Below are 26,125 nucleotides of genomic sequence, written 5' to 3' on the forward strand. Positions count from 1 at the left end.
TTAAAAAAGCCAACCACATATCCAAGGAAGCTCCTACTTCTACAATCTAGAACTCTTATGTATAGCCTTGTTTATATTCTAAAATCTGTGTGCTTAAGGACTCCCTAATGCAGTATCTTTAGCAATGGACCTAATGGCTAATGACTTTAATGGTTAGTGTTGGGGGATAGGAGGAGCCAACTACACAGTAAGAAACATTTTTTGGAGGTTTGCAAAGAAAAAGTAAGGTAAAAATGACACGTTAGTATGTCTTTATTTCCTAGGGCTACTTATGAATTATTACTCCTTTATGAATCATAATTTTTCAAAGGTGATTTGTAAATATGTACATTTTCCAGAGGTAAAGAATATTCCCTTATATACCCAGTCTACTCCCAACATGAATATAAATTTTTAAAGTTAGTTACATGTTACCCTGGCTGGTGTCGCTCAGTGTTGGCCCATGTACTGAAGGGTTGCATGTTTAATTATCTGGTCAAGGGCGCGTACCTGGGTTGCAGGTTTCCTGGCCCCAGCGGCAACCAATTGATGTTTTTCTCTCTCTCCTCTCTCTCTCTCCCCCCCATCTTCCCTCTGTTCCACTCTCTCAAAATCTGGGGGAAAAAACCTCGGGGAAGGATTAACAACAGAAAAGTTAGTTACATGTCTGCCCAACCGTTACTTCTTAGGTCTAAGCCCTAACAGGAACTTCACTGTCACCCAGTTCCAAATGTTTATCCTGATTCTACAATGTTATTATTCCTGTCCTAGCCAAATTTGAGCTGGAAAGAATGTCTTTACCATAGGGATGGAGATATATTCTGGGCATCCCACATTTAACCCACTAATAAAAATACATAATATGAATATGCTGTTAGTACTAGTATTTACACTTTTAAAGTAGTCACTAGGCCAGTTATCACTGGGACTAAGAATTTCTGCACAGAAATGAACGAAGTCCAAAGAATGAAAGTTTTTGGAAACCTGCTTAACCTTTCCTACCTCTTTGATTAAATTTTTTTTTGTTTTTTAAAATACCTTTATTGATTTCAGAGAGAGGAACGGAGAGGGAAAGAGAAAGATAGAAACATCGATGATGAGAGAGTTGTCATCGATCAGCTGCCTTCTGCACGCCCCCGACTGGGGATCGATCCCACAAACCAGCATGTGCCCTGCCTGACTGGAAATCAAACCGTGATCTGGATCCTAGGTCAATGCTCAACCGCTGAGCCATGCCCAGCCAGTTTGATTAAATTTGTTTTGTTATCTAAATCAGATTTACTTTATATAGGTTATAAATTAAAATTCATCTGTATATTCACAATTTAACATAAAATGAAACAGTACTTTCACAGTTCCACATGTTCTCATAACTGCTAAGTGCAGTGCTATCAGTAAGGCTTACTAATAAGCAGTTTATTGACCCTGTAGTGATACCACCATAATTAGTTAATAGGAAAGGAGCCAGACCTAGGCAAGTTATTTGGGCAGCTTCACCAGGAAGCTGCAGCTTTGCACTCCCCAGGGAACCACCAGCCATTCCCTGCAAAACACTGGGGAAAGGGGACTGGACAAAGGGAAGGTAGATGTATGCCTAGTAAAGGTGGAATGACTTGGGGAAGGTGCTTGCCTGTCAATTACACCTGGGAACAGAGATCATTGGCCAGAATGGATGAGGCCACTGCAAGCACATGAAAATTTGGGAAAACATAATCCCCTAAACAAGTTCTCTCTTGTTGCTCTTGACACACTTTCTTGGCTCTTGCATTTGCTCCTAAGGCCTACGGCCAATGCAGACCCCACATGGAATGGACCAATGGACTGCAGTGTGAAAAACAAGCTAAGCTAGCCTGTTGATGGACTGGACCCAGCTCCAGCATGGAAAGAAAACTGGACACTGGCTCTGATTTTAGCTGTACCAAAGCCCCAGCTATACTTCTATGACAACTAAGGGAAAGGGGACCTTGGAAACCCAGGGGTGTAATTCCAGGGAAATAAAGCTTTCTACCATACCTCATCCTCTCTGGAAATGCTTATTCCAGCGGTACCCCGAAGAACCCCACTTCCATAAGCAACTGGGGGAAACAAAGCCCTCTCCTTGCCCTTAATACTAGGATAGGAGCAAAGTCTTTGCTCTCAAGTTCTTTTTTGTTGTAAAACACATCACTCAAGGTGAGTACAAAAATATTTATTGACCAAAAAAAAACTTGTACTTCAGCAACTTATTGAAAGTTCCAGGTGTTTTTCTGTTGTTCCTATGTCCCTAAAATTAAGCCCTTGATTTTTCACATTAAGGAGGGAAAGGAAAAAAACTATGCATGTTAGTTGAAGCAATTTTTCCCCAATAATGATCACATTATTGATCCTGAACATAAAAAATACACAAGGAGCCATTCAGCGATAGTCTTTGGTTCTGAGAGAGAGATTCTGTGGACTGCTGCACTGAGGATTTGCTGTTTTTATCCAACACCTCTGCATAGTGTGGTCTTGCTGTGAAAGAAAAAAATACATTTTCAATTTAAATAGGGCTATTCGAGGAAGCAACTATTAGAGCTTTTAAATAAAACCCGAATGCAGATTCTAAAGACTGAAGATAGGGTTTCTTACAAATCAGTATTTAGTATCAAAAAGTCCTTCCTGTATCTCACTTTTAAATGCACAACTACAAATCCATCTGATGAAAAAATGGGAGAAAGGGGAAAATAAGGTGGGCTCCATATTACATCTTAACTCAGTTCTGCTCAGTAGCACACTCAATACTATTTACTGTATTAACGAATTGGCATACAAAAGATTAAACACTCTCATAGTGCCGAAAATTGTGATGGGTGTCCTCAAATGGGAATGTAACAGTTATAACCATCCTATCTAGAAAGTTCAGTATGTAACTATATTTTGTATAAATCTTAAGTACTTAGTGTATAAGATACATGTTCTCATTCAGCATCTAAAATCTATAAAGGCTTTGGATTTTGTGAGCCCTTACCTTTGAGTGTTCTTAATTTGATGCATAGTCTCTCAATGGTACTATTTCCCCCTCTAATCAAAGTTGTTTTTTATGTTTAGTTCTGAGACATGAGAGGCAAAAACCTCTGGGTCTCCTCTTTGGCAATCCCTACTCCTATTCCCTGTTAGTTTAAGGAACTGGTTTCAAGTACCAATTCCAAAGTAGCGCTAACTCTCCCTCTCCAACCTCCTCTTTAATGCTCTCATAGCAGAAGAATTAGGAAAGCGAAAGGTTTCCATTTAAAAATCATCTTCTGCTACGAAATGACCTGGAGGATGACGTATAAACATGATAGTTAACAAAACTTTAAGCAAAATGGAGGGGAAAAGACTGAAAAAGTCACATTTAGTGAACACTTACACCACATCAAGCTTTCTGTTTTTTCCGTACCTTTGTATTAAAAACTTGAGATTTGGTCTCGACTTCCCAAGTTTGTGCATCACTTTCTTTAAAGTAACTTTCTGCTCCAACGGTATCCATAATATTGCTTCCACAGTTCTGTGTATTATAGCCACTATCCATCTGACAGGAATGAGGAGGGAGAAACGATAAAACACTACAGATAACATCGCAAATTCACTTATCCACAGAATTTATTTTGAGCTTTTATGTTTAGTAAGTTTATTTAAAAATATTTGTACAATGTATTTTACATAAGTGTAAAATATTTAAGTGAGTCACTATACTATCATTCAAAACTGAATACAATGCAATATTAATATTGGTCATATTGAATGAAATCTAAAAGTAATATATAAACATAAGAGGTAGTTCTACATAGAACTGGTTCTTCAAAGAAGTCACTTTACTATCTTGTAATTTCTTTAGTGAACAAGCCACTCAGAAAACGTGTTCCTGTTACCATGTGATCACAATAGATGAAAGTGAGGATTACAATAAACTTCACCTTCCAACTCATTTACCTTTATGAGAATTCAAAATAGTACACCTTTTTAAAAAGGTGGGCTATATTATACCCATTGTTGAAATTTTAGCTTAATGATAATACCACAGATATAATGGCTCTAGATGTTCAACTTTTCATTAATTGAAACTGTAGCATTCCTGGCCAATTTGTTACAGCCCAAGAGAGCAAAAGAAAAAATGCAATTGTAGCAAACTTCAGTTTTGGTACATGTATATTGAGTGCCTCAAAATGCCAGGCCCTCTATATGGCACTTCACATCATACCACTCTCCTTACTACAACCCTGTTAACATCACAGATGAGGAAGCTAAGGCTCAGAAGGGTTAAATAACTTTTACAATGCCAGGGAGAATGAGGTAGTCAACACTGCGGCTCCCAAGTCCCTGTCCACTACGCACACTGCATTTACCTGCACAGTGCTGAGCACCAAACAAAACCCCACAAGGAATGTGCTATGCACTTCAGCCCTTTTTTGCAAATTAGGACCAAAAGGAAGGGGAAAGGTGTGTACTTTTGCCCCCATCACAAACAGACTAGCCAAGAAAGTACATTCTACCATCTTAAGAAAAATGTTTCCAGTTTTCAGGGATGGATGTGTATGTATTCACTGCAGAGGGAACATGGTTATTCAAAACTCTCAAAAGCCACTGGGACTGAAACCAAGAGAATGGTTCAGTGGTTAGGGCGTTGGCCCGAGGAGTGAAGGGTCCTGGGTTCGATTCCAGCCAAGGGTACCTACCTTGGTTGCAGGCTTGATCCCGGGCCCTGGGTTGGGGTGCATATGGGAGGCAACCAATCGGTCTCTCTCTCTCTCTCTCTCATCGATGTTTCTCTCTCCCACTCTCTCTAAAAAGCAATGGAAAAAATATCCTCGGATGAGGATTTAAAAAAAAATTAGAAACAAAGCAAATGGAGGAAACAAAATGAGGCTGGAAAGTAAGGCAAAGGCCAGACCATGCAAAGCTTTACCAGCCATGCTATACATTTTTAAAATAATGCCAAAACAAACAAAAAAACCTCAAAATTCAGAATTATTATATAAACAAAAGTTAGAAAAGGAGATAAAAAATATAGTGAAAAATTTTTCAAAAATTGGAAAATCAACAGGAGTACCAGACAGAACAGTGAAAACAACACAGGAGAAATCTAAGATATTATTCAAGAAAAGAGTCAAGAAGTGAAAGGCATGAATTTATAGATCATAAGAGCCCTCTGGGTACCAAGGACAAATGATGAAAAGAAACCACACCAAAGAATCATTTCAATTTTAGAACATGTGGACAAAGAAAAGATCCTATGCTCCAGAGAAGGGGACACAAAGAGGTCATTTACAAAAGACATTACGATGGTTTTAGATCTCTCACCAACAATACCAAACAGAATCAATGAAACCAGGCCTTCAAAGTCTAAAGGACAATTATTTCCAAACTCTCAAATGTGAGAGAATAAGGAATACACGATCAGACATGCAATGCAGTATCTTGGAAAATGTACTCAACTTTGGAAAGCTACTAGAAAATGTGTTCTAGTAAAGTGAGAAATAAACCAGGAAAGAGAAGAGTGGGATATAAAAAACAATATAGAACATAGGAGAGGTTAAGGAATTCGCAGTATGGTGAAGGGAGTTTCCAGGATGGTAGCTGTGTACCATACATGGACACCAACCCATCCACAATAAAGCGAGTCAAAAGGTCTTGGGAAAATACAGCTGTCTTCGAATCTGAAAGCTACCTCTGTAGTAGGAAAATATGAATGTATGAAAACCTTTTTAGACTACAAAATGATCTGCAAAAGGTAGGCATTACTATGATTTGGCCCAAAGGGTAAAACTGAAACTACAGCGGTACCTCGGTTTTCAAATGTAATCCGTTCTGGAGACCGTTTGAGTTCTGAAAAACTTGAAAACCAAGGGATCCGCAGCCGACAGCTGGGCCTCAGGATCTTGCCCTCAGCGCAAGCCATGGGGCATGTTCGACTTCCGAGGCGTGTTCGAAAACTGAAGCGCTTACTTCAGAAGGGCATTCGTAAACCGAAATGTTCGTCAAAGGAGACGTTTGAAAACCGAGGTACCACTGTAACTGTTAGCTATCACAGAACCATATTTTTAGCTCAGTATAAGGAAGAGGCTTATAATGGTATGAGAAGTCCAAAAATGGACTGAAATATCCCTGCAGGTACTCACGTCTAGATAGAGTGGATGAAAATTTAGTAGTGATATAGGCTTCTAATAGCTAGGACGGTTAAGGTGTATTTCAATTGAAAGTATTTTATAATTCTTCTATAAATGCTGTGAAAAGCAAAGAGGTAGTGAAAAAAAGTTCACAATACCTTTAAAATGAAGTCTTACTATATGTGCTTTTTCATTTAAGAACCAAATTTAGAATCTAAATTGGTAAATGTGATTCTGATATGTGTGTGTGTATATGTGTATATATATATGTGTGTGTGTATATATGTATGTATGTGTGTATGTATATATTTTAGCAATGATCCTAGAAGTCGGGATAAACAATATAGGCACCAAAATATGAGCAAAAGATTGTATTTAATTTGGGGTCATTTGAAATCCCTCCATGAGTTTTAAACTTTAGCATGCCAAAACTGAGAGCATTAAAGCGTTATAGAGTTGTTGTGAGAATTAAATGAAGAGTGCCCAGCACACTGGAATATGGTTTAAGTACTAGCTATTGCTATGAGTCAGTATAAACTTGGATTAAAGAACATGAACTTTAAAACTAGACTGCCAGGATTCAAATCTTGGTTCTACCACTGACCAGCTATACAGGCAATTTACTAAACCTCTCCAACCCTGTTTCCTCATCTGTAAAATAAGGATAATAATAGTACACCTATTTCATAGGATTATGAAGATTACACAAATTAACACATGCAGAGTGCCCAGAATTACACCAGGTATATAGTAAGAACTACCTAAGTGTTGTTGTTGCTACAAAATGGCAGGTAAGAATTGCCTTTCTGACTATTTTAAAGTTCTTTAAAAATTCTCAGGTCAAAGAACATGGTAATTAATGGAACAAGTGGCTTTCTAAAGTAAGTGCTGGCTACGAAGTCTATTGGTCAAATAAATAATGCTTTCCTGCTGCCAGATGCTGCAAAACTGGAAATGTTGGTTATGAAATCCCATTTTAAAAGAGAAAAGTATACCAAAAAAAATTACATAAGAGTACTCTAAGCTCATATTTTTTCTTCCTAAATAATATAAAGGAAAAACCCAAACTAGTGTAATTTCAGAATACAAAAATGCTATATAGGAAACTGAATTCCTTTGGCACAAGCTCCACATGAAAGAGATGAATCCTGAGAAGGTGCCTCCCTCTGGCATTCCTTAAAAACAGAGCTACTTGATTTCTTTTCTGCTCTCATCTTTTCCTACTACAAATAAATATCAGTTAATGTGAATATTAACTATGCATCCCAAGTCACAAGAAACTAACCCACTTGATATCACTTAGTATTTATATTAAAAAAAAATTATATAATGCTATAGTCCTTATGTTTAATGCATATTTTTTCTTACCATAGTCTTAGAAAAGAAAGACTAAAGAATACCAAGGGAACAAGTAAAGGAATATAGAACATGAACATACTTTACCTGAATGTTACTGCTTTCACAAGGAATGACACTGCTTTCTGCAAGAGGTGACATACACATATGAGAGTTCTCAATACTGAAGGCGATTCCACTCACAGAATCAGTCATGGGTGAACTCCCATTATCCACTGGCTCCTTAACCCAAGTGTTCTCATCTGCTGTCTCTACAGGATCAACCATATCCACAGTGTTGTTCTCCTTCTCACTTTCAACATCCTGCATCAGTGCTAGGACTTTTGCAGAAGCACTGGACTGATTCTGTGTAACAGACATGGAAGTCACTACCAAATGTGTGCCACGCGGAGGAGCATCACTATCCAACTGCCGCAGGTAGATGCCAGCAGTGTCCATGGCGGGTGATGAGGCATCTGTAGAAGGAACATTCGCTTTATCTTCTTCATCTTCGCTGTGAGTCTCAAGGGTAAAAGGTATTCGAATCAGTGAGGTCCGATACTGAGTACCATCTCTATACATCTCAAGTCTCATAGGAGACCAATTTTTAATTGGCGAGCAGCCATCTATATAAGGACTTCTGATACATGGATTACTAATTCCATTAGAATTTATTCCAGACGAAGCATCAGGAGAATGAAAAGTAAGCTTCCTTTGTTCTAAAAGATTGGAAGGGAAAAATTACATCATAAATTCATAAAAATGGAAAAGCCATTCCTAAATGGTTATTATGTTTCATGGCAGAAAAAAATAAACTATTAACAGTTGTGTTGTTTACTGAAGTAAAATTTTGTTGTTAAAAACTATAGCACATAGGTTACTCCCATATCTTGGCCATTGTAAATAACACTCAATGAACATAGGGGTGCATATATTCTTTCGAATTAGTGTCTTGGGTTTCTTCGGATATATATCCAAAAGTAGAATTGCTGGGTCATAAGGCAGTTACATTTTTAATTTTTTTGAGGACCCTCCATACTGTTTTCCATAGTCACTGCACCAATCTACATTCTCGACAACAAGAAACAAGGGTTGCCTTTTCTCCATAACCTCACAAGCACTTGCTGTTTGTTGATTTATAAATGATAGCCTTTCTAACAGATATGAGGTGATATCTCATTATGGTTTTAATTTGCAACTCTCTGATGACTAGTGATGCTGCGCATCTTTTCGTATGTCTATTGGCTATCTATATGGCCTCTTTGGAGAAGTGTCTATTCAGGTCCTCTGCTCACCTTTTAATTGGATAAAGACATCATCTTTTTCATGTTGAGTTGTATGAGCTCTTCATATATTTAGGATATTAGCCTCTTATTGGATATATCATTGGTGAATATCTTCTTCCATTCAGTAGGTTGTCTTTTTGTTTTGTTATTTGCAATAGTTAAGATATGGAAGCAACCCAGTGCCCATCCAACAGATGAGTGAATAAAAAGCTGTGGTACATATATATACAGTGGAATATTACTCAGCCACGAAAAAGAACAAAACCTTACCCTTTGAGACAATATGGATGGCCCTAGACGGTATTATATATTAAGTGAAGTCAGTCAGAGAAAAACAAATACCATATGATTTCACTTACATATGGGATGTGAAGAACAATATGAACAAATAAACAGAACAGAAACAGACTCACAGAGAACAGAGTAGAGGCTGGTTTGGGGGACTAGGTGAAAAAGGTAAAGGGATTGAGAAGTACAGATTGGTAGTAACAAAAGAGTCATCGGGATGTAAAGCACAGCATAGAGAATATCGTCAATAGTATTGCAGTTACTATGTATGGCGCCAGGAGGGTACTGAAATTATCGAGGTAAACACTTCGTAAAGTATATGACTATATAACCACTATGCTGTACACCTGAAACTAATATTGAATGTAAATTGTAATGGAAAAAAAAAAACCCAAAACCCAAGAGCACAAACGAATGTGTCTCAATAAGATGAGGTTCTTAAAAAATAATTCCTGTAGCACTTTCCTTTTCTAAATTAAACAAAATTCTCCCTGAGAATTATTTCCTCACAAGCATACTGCTATTATAACAATATTGTTCAAAGATGATACTGGACAAATCAGGTGACAAATCATATACAAAGATGATACTGGACAAATCAGGTTGACAGCTACAAATTAATAGCTGTACCTAATAAGTGAAATACAGTGAGCCCCTCTCATCCACAGTTTTGCTTTCTGCACTTTGTCACCCATGGTCAACTGAGGTCCAAAAACATTAACTGGGAAATTTCACTAAAGTAATAATCCCCCACCCCAAAATAAATGACCAATAAACATTCAGAAAGAATTCAACATCATAATAATCAGAGATATAAAAATTAAAGCAGTAAGAGGCCTTTTTGTAATGTACCAAATTAACAAACTTCAAAAAGAATAATGCCAGTGTTTCTGGATGGGGGGAAACTGACTTTCTTATACAGTATTGATGAAAATTTCAATTGGTGCAATTTTTTATGAAGTAAATTTGAAATTCATCAAGCCTTATTGACCAAATGATTCCACTTCAGAGAATTTAACCAAGGATATAAATATGTACAACACAATATATATATAAGAATAGTCATTAGTTATGTGATTTTAAAAAATTAGAAATAATTTAAATGTTTACCAACAGTTGTAAACAAGTAATACATCCATTAAATGGAATATTTCATAGCGATATAAATTCATGGTTTCAGACAATAATAAATGACTTGAATGACCTATGAAAACACTCATAATAAAATGCTTTTAAAGAAAGCAGGACAGAAGTGTGTGTGTGTGTGTGTGTGTGTGTGTGCGCGTGTGTGTCTCCACATATGGGGAGTTACACACACACACAAAGGAAAGACTAAGAAAAATACCATTTTCAGTTTTCCACTTTACTTATGAATTTTTTTTATTGTGAATAATTTTCAAAACGTGCTATAATTTTTTTCAGAGAAACTGACATACTGCAAAGAGAAATATTTTCTCTAAAAATTTCCACATGCTATTTTGCTTTAAAAACCTTACTCAAACAAACATATGTTTTTAAAATATGAATATCCAGTTACCAAAGTGTGAACCTACAGGTCAGAAGCAAAACCAAAGCACACCGAAACCCACTTATCTCTAAAATTGCCATCTCTCTTGATCCACTTTATAAGAATGTTTGATATAATACTGCTAGTCAAATTACCTGTATTCAACACTAGAGTAGAACTTTGCTGACTGTTTTTAAAGGCAAATTGTTTTTTGTAAAAAAAAAAAAAACACCCCAAAAAACAGTTTCTAAATTTTAAAAGGTTAGTGGTCATTTAGAACTCTATAGTTAGAACAAGCTAAAAAGAGCCTCTATAATAACAAGAATTGATAATATAAAAATTTAAATGAGGTATTTATAAGACATACCTGAGAGTGGCGTCTTTCCTATTTGAAAGGCAATTGGTGAGAAAGTAGGTGAAGAAATAGGTGAAGGGCTGGTTATACTTCCCAAGCTGTATTTTTTTGTACTACCCTGAATAGGGCTAGAAGAAAATTGCCCCTATGATAAAAATAAATACGCGAATAAATAAATAAAGTTATACGGTTCTCTTCCTCAATATTATACCATAGGCTATTTATCTTCATTTTTAAAACATGTTTATAAAATAGATTATATAAACTTTGGTCATTCCCCAAAGTAAAGATGCCAAAAGTCAAGGCATCTTGTAACGAGGACAGCTAAGACTGTTAGAAAAATTTTGAAACAGAATAGGTTAGTCAAAATAAAATATAAGTACACTATGTTTAAACAAACCACTACATTGCATACTAGCAGCTGTTTACAAAAAATTTTAATTACTCCATTAATGCTAATCCAGTTGTGTTATACTGAAAATCTTACACAATTCAGGAAATAACTTGAAGTTCCTTGAGACACATGATAAATTTGGTTATCTCGTATACCTTTAAGTGTAAAATCGGAAAGTCTGACCAAAAACATTCCTAACTAGTGACAAAATGTGAACTACTATAATCCTTATGAAATATAAAACCCCAAAGGCAACTATTTCACAAGTGCAATATGGGCACCAAGGTCCAAGTATATCTATAGCAAACAAACCAGCCACTTTTTAATATACTTCTTACCGAACTTGGTGTCTGCACAGGGCTCCTACACTGTACAGGAGATAAATCTATTGAATAAAAAACCTCAAGCGATGTTTGAGCACTACTGCGAAGACTTCTGGGAGAAGCTGGAGGTAAGCAGTCAGAGATACTTCCATTGCCATCTAAAAATAGCTTTCTTCTGAGGGATGAAGAACTGAGGTTTCCGGGAGATTGATCTGCAAATTCATCAGCTCTAAAATAGTCACCTACATTTGAGATTAACACAATAAAAGGCAAAGCTAGTCATTCTAAAGAGCAATTAGGCTTCAGTTACCTGACTTCTTAAAAACCACTATGTTTGAATTGTTTTCAAAAAATAGGGCAAAGTTTAATGGCATATGTGATGTTTAATAAAATCTGAAATTATTCTTTCTGAGTGCTTCATTAGTACAAGTAATATCAATAACATGTGCCCATAACTAGTTTATGTCTATAGTCAAGTTCACTATGATAAAAAGGCTAATTTAAGGCAGGTTAAGGAAAAAAGCGGGCAAATTTCAGGATAGTTTCCCCACTTCTTTAGAAAGGTACAGCCACATATTTCCATTTACAAAAACCCATCAAAACAAAACCTTTTCTTTAAGTTATTAAAGGTTTAAATAAATACAATACTTACCTAATACATTTTCTAAATTAAAATCCACAGGAAGAGACAGCAATGTCTGACATGCAGCTGGAAACAAGCAGATAAAAAATACATAGATAAATCAATGCAAGCATATTACATACAATTTACCATGTGCTTCCCAATCAACCATCTCCCCATAATGTTCCAGCAAACTGACTTATTTCATTTATGCACTTTTACTTAACATGTCACCTTCCTCTTAGTGGTTTCCCACACTTTTCAGCTCTGATATAAACCTGTTAATGGATCAAGTTAACTCCTGGTTGTTCTGCTGGCATTTGAATTAAAAAATAAGCCAGCTTAGATGTGGGGATAAATTTCCCAATATTAAAAAAATTAAAAAAAATTGTCCAAAACCAGAAATCAATTCCTATGCTTTGAACAAAAACACACACACTATTGCTATTTATAAAACATGGCTGGATGTATCTATTCTAATTATTTTTAAAAGTCAGCTCTCATATAGCTCATCCATAAAAATTAAACAATTTCAACTCCAAAGTGTTATTACATGAACTGAATTTAAAATTAAATATAGCTTAATGTGGAACGTACTTCTTTTCAGAATATATTCATACTCACCATTGCTTTTCTCAGAATGGATAGTCAGCTTTCTTCCAATTGGAGATTCATTAGTTATGTTAATACCTGTAAAACATTTTAAGTGAAATATCTTACATTTTATATTCTTCATTTACTTTAGAGTTACTTTTTCTGGAGTAAAAAAAAATGAACAAAGTGGAAATTTAAAAAAAAATTTTACTTACTGATTTTCAGAGAGAGAGGGGGAGAGAGAGAAACGTCGATTTGTTGTTTTGATCATTTATGCATTCATTGGTTGCTTTTTGTATGTGCTTGGACTGGAGATGGAACCTGCAACCTTGGCCAGCTGAGCTAACTGCACAGGGCTAATGGAAACTTATTTTACATTTGAAAAATAAATGTCTGCATATATAAGTACATAATTTGGCATATTTCTGTTATGTTTGTCTTTTTTAATGTTGAGGGGACACAAAGATAAAACTTGAAGGATTATTACTGTATAGCAAGTAAGTAGGCACCAAGTAATACTTTTTAAGGAAAGCGTGGTTGCTCTCCATGATGTCAACCTTAAAAGGTTGGGATGCATGTTAATCATCCTTAAATAGATCCTTTGTTGCATAATGTTTTTGAAGAATGGGTTTAGATAACTTGTCTGAATTAAAATGCCAGATCACCCTGACAAAACCATGCTCAGTTTTTTTCACACCCAGAATAAAAAATAAGTCTGCAAATAATTTTTTTAAAATTTAAGTTAATGACTAAAAATTAAGCTTCATAATTTGAAAATCACCAGGTAAAAAACCTAAAATATACAATGACAAAAATGACTAGTATAAGCAAAATAAAAGGAAAAGCAAGGAGACTAAAAACCCCCCAGAAAGCTTAAAATATAGTAACAGAATAAAGCCCAGTAACCAAATAAACCTAAATAAGCAAATGAGTGACTAAGTGGGTGGGATCGGTGAATGAGTTAAGGTCTCCTATTAAATACTATCAGAATGGGCAAAAAATAAAATTCTAGATTTAAATGCCTTCTTTGCTGTAGGCAGCATGACCTTGTATAAGGCAAATGAAAACAAGGTACTCCATGGCTGAAAACCCGGTCATATCTTTTGTCTTTGGCAAGAATTCAAACACCTTATACATGAAATGTGAATAGTGTGCCTAGGATTCTAAATTTTTAATTTAAATGTATTTAATTTTAAAAAGCCACATTTGGCTAGAGGCTACCACATGTCAAGAATTATGAAAGGCCTGAGATTTTACCCTACTTGCAGGATGACAAGTAAACGTGCCAGTGTTCCATGGGTGCTGAAGACATGAGGCTTCTGGGTCAAGACATAGACCTTCGCTATTCCCAGCACAGCAGGCAGCAGAAGCTTCATGTTCCTGACAGTTCCCTTTGCCCCTAAGTCCCAAGGAGGTGCCATGAAACAGCCAAGGTGGATGTGGCACAAACAGTGGATTTTCATCACAGCTGAGAACACCTGAACTTGGGAAATCCCATTCTTTATTTTTCAATTACAGTTGACATTCAATATTATATTACTTACAAGTGTACAGCATAGTGGTCAGACATTTATATAGCTTATGAAGTGATCTCCCCAATGAGTCTAGTACCCCCCGATACAACACAGTTATTAAATATTGTTGATGATATTCCCTATGCTGTACTTTATATCCCTGTGACTATTTTGTAACTGCTGTTCTTTTAAAATAAGCTGCAAGCAAACCTGCTTCAGATGAAGACCCAAAACCTACTCTTTGCTCTGGAGGGATTTGCTATCTCTATCTTCCAAGGATGTACTTAATACAAACATCCTTGAAAAGACAGTTTGGAAAAAAATTCCTCACTTCATGTGCAGAAATGTGAGATGACAGAAAACTGTCTCCCAACACAGCTCTGGAGCCCACCCTATTAACCACTGCACTCATCATGGGAAGGGTTAGATTAGCACATCAAAAAGGCTGTCGTATTTTTAGCATCTTCTTGATCCTGTATCCCTATAACTAAAAATACGATACTTGATATACAAATAATTTTATTTAAAAAATTATATAATCGCCCGGCCAGGTGTGGCTCAGTGGTTGAGCGTCAACCTGGGATCCAGACAATTGGGGTTCGATTCCTGGTCAGGGCACATGCCTGGGTTGCAGGCTCGATTCCCAGTCGGGGGCGTGCAGGAGGCAGCAGATCAATGATTCTCTCATCATTGATGTTTCTCTCTCTCTCTCCCCCTCTCGTTTCCTCTCTCTGAAATCAAGATATATTTTTTAAAAAAAAACCAAACAGAAAAATTATATAATCAAAAATTAAAGAATTTTTTGGGAAAAACTAGTGTCTATAAAAATGTCAACTTGGATACAGAATTTTAGAACTGGAAGGACATTAATAGACAACTATGTAGTTCAACCCCTTTATTTTACAAATAAAAAACTGAAGTCTAGCCCTGGCTGGGTAGCTCAGTTGGTTAGAGCGTCCTCCCAATATACTAAGGTTGCAGGTTGCCAGTCAAGACACATACAAGAATCAACAAATGAATACATAAATAAGAACAATAAACTGATATTTCTCACCCTAGCCAGTTTGGCTCAGTGGTTAGAGTGTCGGCCCTTGGACTGAAGGGTCTTGGGTTCGATTCCGGTCAAGGGCACATACCTCGGTTGCAGGCTAGATCCCTGGCCCTGGTCGGGGCACCTGCGGGAGGCAACCAATTGATGTGTCTCTCTCACATTGATGTTTCTCTCTCTCTCTCTCTCTCTGTCTCTCTTCCACTCTCTCTGAAAAGCAATGGAAGAAATATCCTCAGGTGAGGATTAAAGAAAAAAATTGATGTTTTTCTCTTTCCCAAATTAATAATAAAAAAATTAAACCAAAAAACTGGTCTAAGAGACTGAATAATTTGGTCAAGTCACCCTTCCTGGTTTATAGTAGCAGGAGGTCTATATCCACTATTACAGTTTGTAATGGCTGAGGATACAGACTGAATTAAGAAGGCCTAGTTGTTGTTTTGTTGTTTTAAATTGATTTTAGAGAGGGGGGGAGAGATGATAGAGAGAGAGAGAAAGAAACATCAATGTGACAAACATAAATCGGTTGCCTCCTGCACATGCTGTCGGTGTACAGGACGATGCTCCAACCAACTGAGCCACACCGACCAGGGAGAATGCCTAGCTTTGAATCCAGGTTCTACCACTTTTATCTTATCTGTAATCCTGAAAGAAATGCTCTACCTTTTCATAAACCAGGTTTTCTCACCTATTAAATGGGTCCAATAATAACACTTACTTCATATAAGCTGTTCTAAGGAATTACTTAAAGCACTTCGGCACCATCCTAGCACATGGAAAGTTCTCAGTCCATTTTACCCATTATTGTTGTGTCTTTGATAAAGAATGGAACAAATATTCTCTTATACTTAAATTAATTAATAATTAATGTATGCTACATAGAAGAGTGGGCAAGTCCCCTGAAATAAGGGATGCATATATATAAAGTAATATTTGAACACTGCTCACAACCCAAGGGATAGTGAAAGCAAATATAAGATAACATTTCCTGTAGGTAAAAAAATATTTGAAAGATTACTGGCTTGCTCTTTAATTTCAGTATTAATTTTGCAGATAATCAGGCGTATTACACTGTCCCAGAGGTCAAGTGTCCATCCTTCCTCTACCTTCATAAAAAATCAGCAAATTAGCAAAAAAGAAAGCAATTTAAGGATTGTTTAAAAAACTAACCTTCAAAATCACTGCAAAAAATCATTATCTCTATATTCAATACTAACTATTTCTGCATCTATGGATCCTCTATAACCATCATTATAACTTATTTTCACAATTGTTATGACGAAAAAGTTAAATTCAGAATAGAATGGCAAAAAAAATCAAACTCAGTACATTTTAGTCAAATTTTGAACACTAACCCTTAAACGGTTAAATCCTATGGTAGACAGAAATTTAATTTATAGCAAGTTCCTCACCAAAGTAGATAAACTAACACTTTGCTGTACATTGCTTTACATTCACTGCTTTTTAAAATTTTATGATTTTTATTCATAAGCTGTTCAGTACACTCACATTTACTGGAATGATACTCTGAAAGCTGTTTCCCTTCATGATCAGTCCAAGGAGAGGGTACGATGACATCCTTAGTGAAAAACTAGTAAAATTAAAATCATAATTAGATATAAATTGCCCCCCAAACATAAAAAGGTACCTGTGTTATTTTCAAATAATCATAAAAAATACTACATACTGACTATTTTAATAGTTATAATTAAAAATTTTAATACCTAAAAGCACAAATGATCAAAGGTGAAATGAAAGAAATTTAAAGTATATATAAAGAGAAATCTTAATACTGCAAATCAGCCGCTTAAATTTGAAACTTGCATACTAAGCTAAGGGCATCACACACAGAAGAAATATTTTTAATAGCTTCCCCAACTGTCTTTGGGGAGATGACAAAGGGAGGAGGAGGAGGAAGGGAGTGGAGACAGTCATACGCAAGCCAGTATGAGCCGCGCGCTGGAGTGGCTTGTACTGGCTCTCAAGATGGAATTATTACATTTCCAGGAATTTTGTGCAAAGCTAATATTAAAAATAAAGTAAGCTGCGAGCAAACCTGAATCATTTAAACCTATATAATCGTATTAACTAACCAATGTCACCCCAATAAGTTTAATTTTAAAAAATTAAATATTGCAAAAAAATTTAGGACCAAAGTTAATATGCTCATCACTGGCTAACTCGGGATGGTAATATAACCTAAAGAAATATTATTTTGGTTACTTGCAATATAATTGCAGTAGTTGGTCATGTTTTTTCCCTAAAAGAAAATCAAGTCAAATTGTGTATTATTAAATATTATCAAATTTCAAAGAAAAAGATAATACATTTACAATTAAGAAAGTTATATCAAAATATAAAAATAATACATATTCAAAATCATCTCTTGCTAATTATTTTACTACATTACCAATATCTATGCTTGAGGTTATGTTTTTTGACCTGTATGGTGGAATTCCTACATATAATGGTGTACCAATGCACTTCTTTTCCCATTCAGTGATGTAATGTTAGTAAGTTAAAACTGGCCATATTTGTAATACTTACACCATAAGTAGCAGTAATCACTAAAACTCATACCCTTCCGATAACCAGATGGCCAGTTGTTACACCAGCACACCACTGGCCTGTATATGCAAATGAAGATAGAGCATGTGGATACATGTCTTTCCTCTTTCATTCTAGATATAAAATTAAGCCTAATACTGAATTCTTCCCTTCCCTCTCTATGTTTTGGGGGCAACTCAAAACATTCTCTTTATATTCTGCTATACCTACAACAAAGAACAAATTTCCTTAACTAAACTACCTATGAATGCTTGAAAAAGAGGTGTAAGAAAATGGGGACAGGGTAGAGATGACAATATAGTTAATTCCCAAAAATATATATATATAAAGGACCTCCAAAATTATGAAGTCATACTTAAGTTCACTCAAAATTAAAGATATACAAATCCAAATAATAAGATAAAATTTTAAAGTATTAAGAGTAGCACAAATTAAAAGGTTAATAACCAGTATTACAGCTATGAGAAAACAGAAAGTAGTTGGAGTAAAAATTGATACAACCTTTTTGGAGGGCAAGATGGCAAAATATACCAAAACTGAAAAAAAAAGCCTTTGACTTAGCAAGTCCATTTCAATTACACAAAGATATATGTACAAGGGTGTTCACTGAAGCATTATCTGTGATAAAAAAACATCAACACAACCTAAACAAATATCAATTGGGGCTGGGTTAAGTTACGATACATTCATACAATTTAATATTATGGTATTACTAAAAATTGGTATGTGATGATAATAAAAAAATAGATAAGAAAAATTATGCAAAAAAAAGTAAGATGCAAAACAGTATGAGAATGATGACCCTGTATGTATAAAATATTTAAAAAACACAATCTATTATATGCATAAAATTAATCTGAAAGTACAAATATTACAATAGTTACATTTATTTATTTATTATTATTTTTTAAAATATCTTTATTGATTTCAGAGAGAAGAAGGGGGAGAGAGAAAGATAGAAACTTCAATGATGAGCATCATTGATCAGCTGCCTCCTGCATGCCCCCTGCTGGGGATGGAGCCTGCAACTTGGGCAAGTGCCCTGACCAGGAATTGAACCTTGATCTCCTGTATCTTAGTCGATGCTCAACTGCTGAGCCATGCCTGGCCCAGCACAGTAGTTACTTTTAGAAGTGGGGTGGGGGAACAAGAGGCTCCTTGTTCATCTGATATTTTTCATTTGCTGTTTGAACTTTTTTGTTTTACTATGTGTGTGTATTTATTCTCTTTCAAATATGCATATGAAAAAATTTAAGTTGTTTGATACATTGACCCTGATCTTCACTCTGACTTCATTTTCTTAAGTCTTCTGCTGTATTTCCTTTTAAAGTTGAAGATTCCAAAAAGAGAGCATATTTTTTTAAATGCTGGGAAATGGGAAAGAATCTGAGAATATTCAGCTGGGAGGAATCAAGTGACTGGATTAGAATGAAAATTTTGAATTACAAGGTAGATTACCAAGTAGATGTTTGCAGTGAAGCATATGAAATTATTTTTGAAGAAATAGGCTATATCTGAAATACAAGATGACAACACCAACAGTGGAGAAATAACTGCAAGCGGGGCCTGATCTCTGAACAAAAAGCTCATGTCTTTTGGGGGTACAGAAGAGCCAAATATAGCTAAGGAATAGAGGCGGGTAGAGGGGGCTATTGAGGGAAAAAGGAAAATTAAGAAACGTTGCCATGATGTAAAGATTTTAACTAGATAAATAACCCTTACCTGCATTCAGCAAACAAAAAAGCAAAAGTGAAAGACTTAGCTCATTATTATTTTAAAAAACTCTACATTTGTAAAACACCTTTTATACTCATCAGTAAGACATTTTACTTCATTAAATACATTGTCTTAAAAATCCAAAGTATTAACAACAAAAGATAAAGCCATTACCAATGCCAATCTAGGTTTCTAAGATTTTAAAAATTCCTCTATATAAACTCCAACTTGAAACAGAAATTTATGCTAATCAATATTCTGAAGGCACAAACTGTGCTAGACCCTGAGAATGAAAAGATGAATGAAGCACAATATAGGCCAAAAAGAATTCAGTCTAGGGGAAAAAAGCACTAAATCAATCATCACAATAGTAGGTAAGTATGAGGCGCTGAAATAGCTGAAAAACACTGGTCTTATGGGAGCACAGAGAGAAGCTTATACCTGGGGGGGGGGGAATGGTGTGCAGCTAGGACAGTAAAGGATTTGAAGGAAGTCTTCCCAAAAGAGGTGATATGCATGAAAAATTGATGCTTAACTGCTTTAATGATCAGTAACAGTTTTAAGTTACCTCTTCAATGGCTTTTTGTCTTTTGTCTTCCACATCTTTATCTATTCTATACAAAGATAAAGAAGAAAAATAACCAGGCCATTACTTCAGCTGATTGAACATTTAAAATAATAACCTTTCAAAGAAATAATTTCTTTCTCTTGAAAACTGGCAAATGTTAAGCTCATTTTAAAAGAAAAATTGGAATTTTATCACATTTAATGATATTATTTAGATATTCAGCATTGCACTGTTTGGCATTACTCCCTCTATTACATTCATAGTTTGAATGGAATAATATTTTCTTTTAAAAGGCTTACATTGATAGTTTAAAAGTTGCTATTATCAACATAATGGAAGTAAACCGAATAAACTTTATCTTTTAATCGTAACATGTTAATAAGTATTTCATTGCACAGAAATGTAAAAATTGTCCAAATTCATTTTCTTCAATTAAGGCAAGTTTCTCATAGTCATAATTTTAGAATCAACTCTTACTCTGAAATAGAAACTATCACCCTTAGCTGAATAGGCAAAATTATTAATTATGAAATGTAACATCAATAAAAATTTTTGTTCAAATTTTTTCTCTTTGATACAATATGCAATTGTAGTAACACAAATGTATTAGCTATGAGATTTAATAGAAAATGTTGGGTCTCAAGCACAAGGCACATACTTGCCAAAGGACTCAGCAGTTAGCCTTGTAGGACCACTTCTTTGATCTGTTCCAGGAAAGAATATTTGCTTTCCATCAATAAATTAGTAAGACCCTTTTTTTCCTCAAAATTTTTCATGTATATATCTCTTTGTGGCTTAACAAAGCTTATATAATAATGTACACATTTCAGAAATTAAAATCAAGTGGATTTTTCAAATAAGGGAATTATGAGAAAGACTTCAATGATAATTCCCGTTATCTCAACCTGGAACAACAGCCATTTTGAGGATACCTCAGTTCTCTTCATCTCATCATGAACATAAGCAGGTAAAAATGATAGTACATAATAGTAATAGCATACAGTATTAGTAAGCCCTGATCTAGCGTTATATCATTCAGAAACCTTTTGCTGTTTCATTAGAGGGACTTTAAGGATCTGAAATATTCAGGTAACTGCTCTGGAAGCAGTGAAAATTAGTGTGGCTAAATATTGTAGGGTCAGATGATGGAAGGTTCTAAGAAGTAAAATAGGGTACAGTATCCCGACATTATGTGTATATTACAGAACACTGGCATGATGCATATTGGTTATAGGTATGCCCTGAATGGATTCTTGGAGGACAAGGGGTTGAGGACTATTTACCTCCTGTATTGACACACTCATTTGTTTATACCAGTAGCCTTACGGTTACTTTTTTATGTGTAACATGGCATTAAAAGGGTGGGAAGCATCGACATAGGAAACTTAAATTAGACAGGAAGAGACATTGAAAGTCATTGCTAAGACAGCTCAACCTATTTTAAAAGTATGTTCACTAACCTTGGTGAAAGCCATAACCATTCATTGAATTACATCAGTAAGTTAAATTACAATTAGGTTTTTTTCCCACTCTTTACTCCTCTCCTATATCTACTGATATACACCAAGATTCATAAACTTATCCAGAAAATGCATCCTTTATTAGTAAGTATAGAAATGTTGTGTCACAACTTTGGTTAATGGTATTGTTCATTCTAGAGGACAGGAATAACATCTTTTACTGCTTCAGTGTTCCTCACAGTGCCTTAGTGCTCAATAAATACCTCTTGACTTGATACGTAACAGTTTTCCATGGTTGCATATATAAAGAAAAGAGGCAAAATAAAGTATACAGTTTGGGTGAAATAAAAAATTAGTTTCATTTGTGACTCATTAGCTCTTAGATATTCTTTTCACCTCTTTCAAAGGTATTTAGATTTAAGTTTAAAAAAACCCTTTTATGCTCATTCCCATCTATTCCCACTCTACAATACTTTGGATGGACATAACTTAATTAGGAATGAATGGTCATCAAGTTACCAAGCCAAGAGTGAAAGGGATACAAAAGGGAGACGAATATTTGCAAGAGCATCTCAACATGTACACATCTTTGTGTGACTGAATTCTAGAGAGAAAAGGATTACCTTTTATTTTGGACTAAAATCACATGAATCTTAGGACCAAAAAATAAAAGCTGGTATACCAATATTCAAGTTTTTCAAATAAAAAAATTAGACTATGAAACTGATGACAAGAGTCCCTCAAATTATTAATGAAACTGTTATCTGTAATTTGTAATTATAGATCATTGCAATTTGTAATAAAAAACTAGGTCTGTTCCATCAAAGAAGTGCATGTTCTCATTACACAAGGCATCAAGCAGCACAAGTCAGAGCTTGGAAACCTACCTACACAATATATCAACAAAGAAGTTAAGGTTGCTCTAATTACTAGGTTGAATTCAAGACAATATAATTCAGATCCCCAAATATCCTTTGTCAGTTGGATGATGTCTATAAAAGCTCTCTGTTGCTAATAGACACCTTTCCAAAATTCAATGTATTTTAACTTGGTAAGGGGATCTTTAGGCTTCCCTAAACGCATGTGGCAATGAAACAGCATTTTGCTTTACCCTATATCACCAAAAAAACAAAACAATTCAAAGGGAGAAGCCACAACCATGTAGAAATGCCCTTCCCTCTTCCAAGTGCTGAGGAGGCAAAACTGTCCCATAAGTAGCAGAGAGAGGTTACCTCTAAAAGAAAAGCACTCCTACCCATATTTGGAACTGTTTGCAGGGGAACCTTTCTGGATGTAGTTCTTTGTACTCACTCTTCATTTAGATACGATAAATTTAGATACCACAATTTTTTCTCCTTGATATTTTTACATATAAAAATACTCAACTTTGGAATTTCCTTCTCTTCTCATGTGAGAGTATGTTATTATACTTCGGTGCAAGAAGGGAAAACTTACCGTGAGTGACTTAAATATAAGGCTTGACGATGAATGTCTTCTGGGTCTATTTCTACAGGATTTATTACAGCTAGTTGATCAATAGACCATCTAAATTTCCCTGGAGTCTTAACAAAAGAAAGTGCACTTATGAGTAAAAGCAAACTAAAATAATTCATCAAAATGCTAACCAATGTCAACTTCAAAAATAATATGAATGGTTATAATATAAAAATATCTTACACCTATTTTTAAATTTGATTTTGCCACTAAATTAAATGGAAAGTAGTAATCAAATCACACTAACTACTGACTTGACTGTATCTCTTTTAAAATATCCAGTCTTCCCTCTGGGTGATTTTTAAAATTACATAATAGGAAAATCATAGGAGGGTATTACTGGTATAGAAAATCTACAATTAGCACTCATCAGTCATGTCCATGTAAAAGTAAAAATTTATTAGTTACCAAAGATCTTTACTTTCAATAATAAGAATGAACTGAGATTAAAATCCTAACTAAGAAATGCCTGCAAAAGCTCATAAAATAGTTGATCCTTAAAATAATTATGAATAGTTACCAGTGCTCTCTTTCTGTATTCAACTACCCAACTACCCTAAACTCTTATCCAAATCCCAAACTGTAATTCAGAATATATTTTTGACAAACTCAAGCTTAAAAACCCAAAATGTCATACATTCTGGCTTTGAGAATTAAGTTGTAGTTATTCCATTATTTTTATTAAGGCTAACAGATAACTAAAATTTAATATGATTCAATTAAAAATGAGGAAAGATTAATGAATCAATATAAACTGTTTAACTAAAACTTCCCTCTAGTGCATACCTGTTTAAGCTGATATGAATGTGTAGCATAAACAGCCACCCAAATTGCAGTTTTCTAGGTAATTTACTAGATTTAAAATAAAGATTGGACTTCAAAACAAATTCTCCATTGTAGCCAATAACAGTTAAAATAAGCTAAAGTGATGAAGCCTTCCCTAATTCCCAGAAGAGCACTTTCCCTTCCATATCACCCTGTGCTTAACCACTAGTGATAGCACATACCATATTCTTTTGAAGTTGCTAATTTACTTGTGTCTACCCCATTATACAATCTGCAGGCTATGGTTGATGAAACCCCAAAGAATATTAGTATTTCATGAAAATTACATGAAATTCAAGTTTCAGTAACCATAAATAAAGCTTTATTGGAATACAGCAATGTTTTTATGTTTACATATTGCCTATGGCCACTTTTGTGATACAAGGCACAGGTGAGTAGTTGTAACAGCAACCAGATGATCAGCAAAGCTTAAAATATTTACTGTATGGCTCCTGACAGAAAAAGTTTGCTGACCTCTGCATTAAAGTATAAACTCCTTGAGAGTTTGTATCTAATGACCCTGTGTCTAATGACACAGCGTAACCTCTATGTCTAGCACTCAAACAATGTTTGCTGAATAAATGAGAGTGGATAATTAGATGACATAGCTTCTTCTCTAATATGGCATTGACAGATATATCATCAACTATAGACAGCACAATTACAGGAAGCTAAACATATTATTAAATAAAAAAAGAGAAATGCTAACTAAAAACATCTAGCTAACTTATTTTTAGCCCAACCACCAGATTATAATGAACACTACAATAAAAAAAGCAAAAAGTAACATACACTCTATGGTAAATTTCCCCTTACTTTGTAAAGAAATATATTTATATTTAAGATTATTTGTAACTACTAGTCAAGAACAACTTACTGGTAATTTTGTTGATTTAAAAACAGAAGGACTGGAGACAGTTTGTTCATGGAGATTAGAATAATCACTAGGACTTTCAAAAGGATTTAACACAGGGATCCTTCCTGGAGTTTCTGGTGTTATTTGCATTTTTGGTTCTTTGACATCTCCCATAGCACAGAGAAAAAGACTAAAAAGAAATCATAAGTATATATAATAAACCCACAAAGTTCCATAGACATTGGTTTTGACAATTAAAATGTATTCAACAAACATTTCACAAAAATTAACTTTTTAAAATATAGTTTACAAAAAAGCATCTCAAGTGATCCTCCAAATTACCCTGAAAACTAGAGAAGTAGGTATTAGCGATATCATTTTATAGAATTAACAAGCTCAGAGAGCTTCTGTGGCATCGTAGTAGCAGTTAACCAAACGTGAATGAGTTCAGGTCTGCTTTCACCCAGGAAACCAAATGTTAAAATAGGCACAAAATTCCTCCCAACTACAGAACTTATACCTATAGCTTTTAATTCATTATATCAAGTCTCTAAAACACTTTGAACACTTTTCGGATATCCCGGCAATTCCCTATCAAGCTGCAATTACTAAACAACAATTATTTACAGCAAGCGAGACACGATGAAGCCTGTGCAGGCGTGCCCTTCAGGCCAATCAGCCCCCGTCAAAGAAGTATGACTGATTAGAGGGAGAAAATTAACCGCCTTTGGTTGCCTTTCCTCAAATACCCTCCTTTGGCTAAGACACCCACGGTAGAAGGCAAGACTGCATCCTTCTGTCAAAGGGGGCTACAATTAGAGAAATAAAAGAAGCCACTTCCTGGCAGGCTCAGGTGCAGCTGGCTTCCTTGGGTGACGAGCACGGGAGGCCGCTCACGCCCGTGTCACCTCCACCCCATGCCATCACTATTTCTGGGTGTCCCTCCCTTCGGCACCTCGCTGCCCCCATTCATCCTGGGGCTGGCGGGCACGCGAGGCCGAAGCCGGGAAAAGTGAGCTCTCCAATTCGAGACAGGAGAAAAACCAGGAACTATGAAGAACGTACCTAAAGGTGTGTATGAAAAGGAAATCCCCCGAAGGCGACTCCAGCGTTCCCCGAGGGGCCGAGCCAGCTCCCACGACGGGCACAGACTCTTTAACTCCCCGCTTCCGCGCTGTCTTAGGCCAACCAAGGCACGGGGCTTCTGGGCGACCGCCCAATCGCGTGGCACCGCCGTCCGCGAACCAGCCAATCGCATGGAGGCGGCGTAGTAAATTCGAATGGCAACT

The 26,125-nt window shown here is 35.5% G+C and overlaps 1 protein-coding gene across 1 annotated transcript; it reads right to left on the minus strand.

The window, feature by feature from the left end:
- Positions 1–2,151: 2,151 nt before the first annotated feature.
- On the minus strand, positions 2,152–26,004 carry BORA (BORA aurora kinase A activator). The gene is made up of 12 exons (XM_016216470.2): positions 25,902–26,004; positions 24,858–25,026; positions 23,117–23,223; positions 20,202–20,247; positions 16,859–16,940; positions 12,818–12,883; positions 12,224–12,280; positions 11,587–11,813; positions 10,867–10,999; positions 7,527–8,137; positions 3,377–3,508; positions 2,152–2,469 (listed from the first exon to the last, which is right to left on the minus strand). Exons 2-12 carry the CDS (start codon positions 25,008–25,010, stop codon positions 2,374–2,376), a joined length of 1,710 nt encoding a protein of 569 aa, XP_016071956.2. The 5' UTR covers positions 25,011–25,026; positions 25,902–26,004; the 3' UTR covers positions 2,152–2,373.
- Between the last annotated feature and the right edge of the window lie 121 nt (positions 26,005–26,125).

The sequence above is a fragment of the Miniopterus natalensis genome, chromosome 2, assembly GCF_054644295.1.
Source record: "Miniopterus natalensis isolate mMinNat1 chromosome 2, mMinNat1.hap1, whole genome shotgun sequence".
NCBI lineage: Eukaryota > Metazoa > Chordata > Mammalia > Chiroptera > Miniopteridae > Miniopterus > Miniopterus natalensis.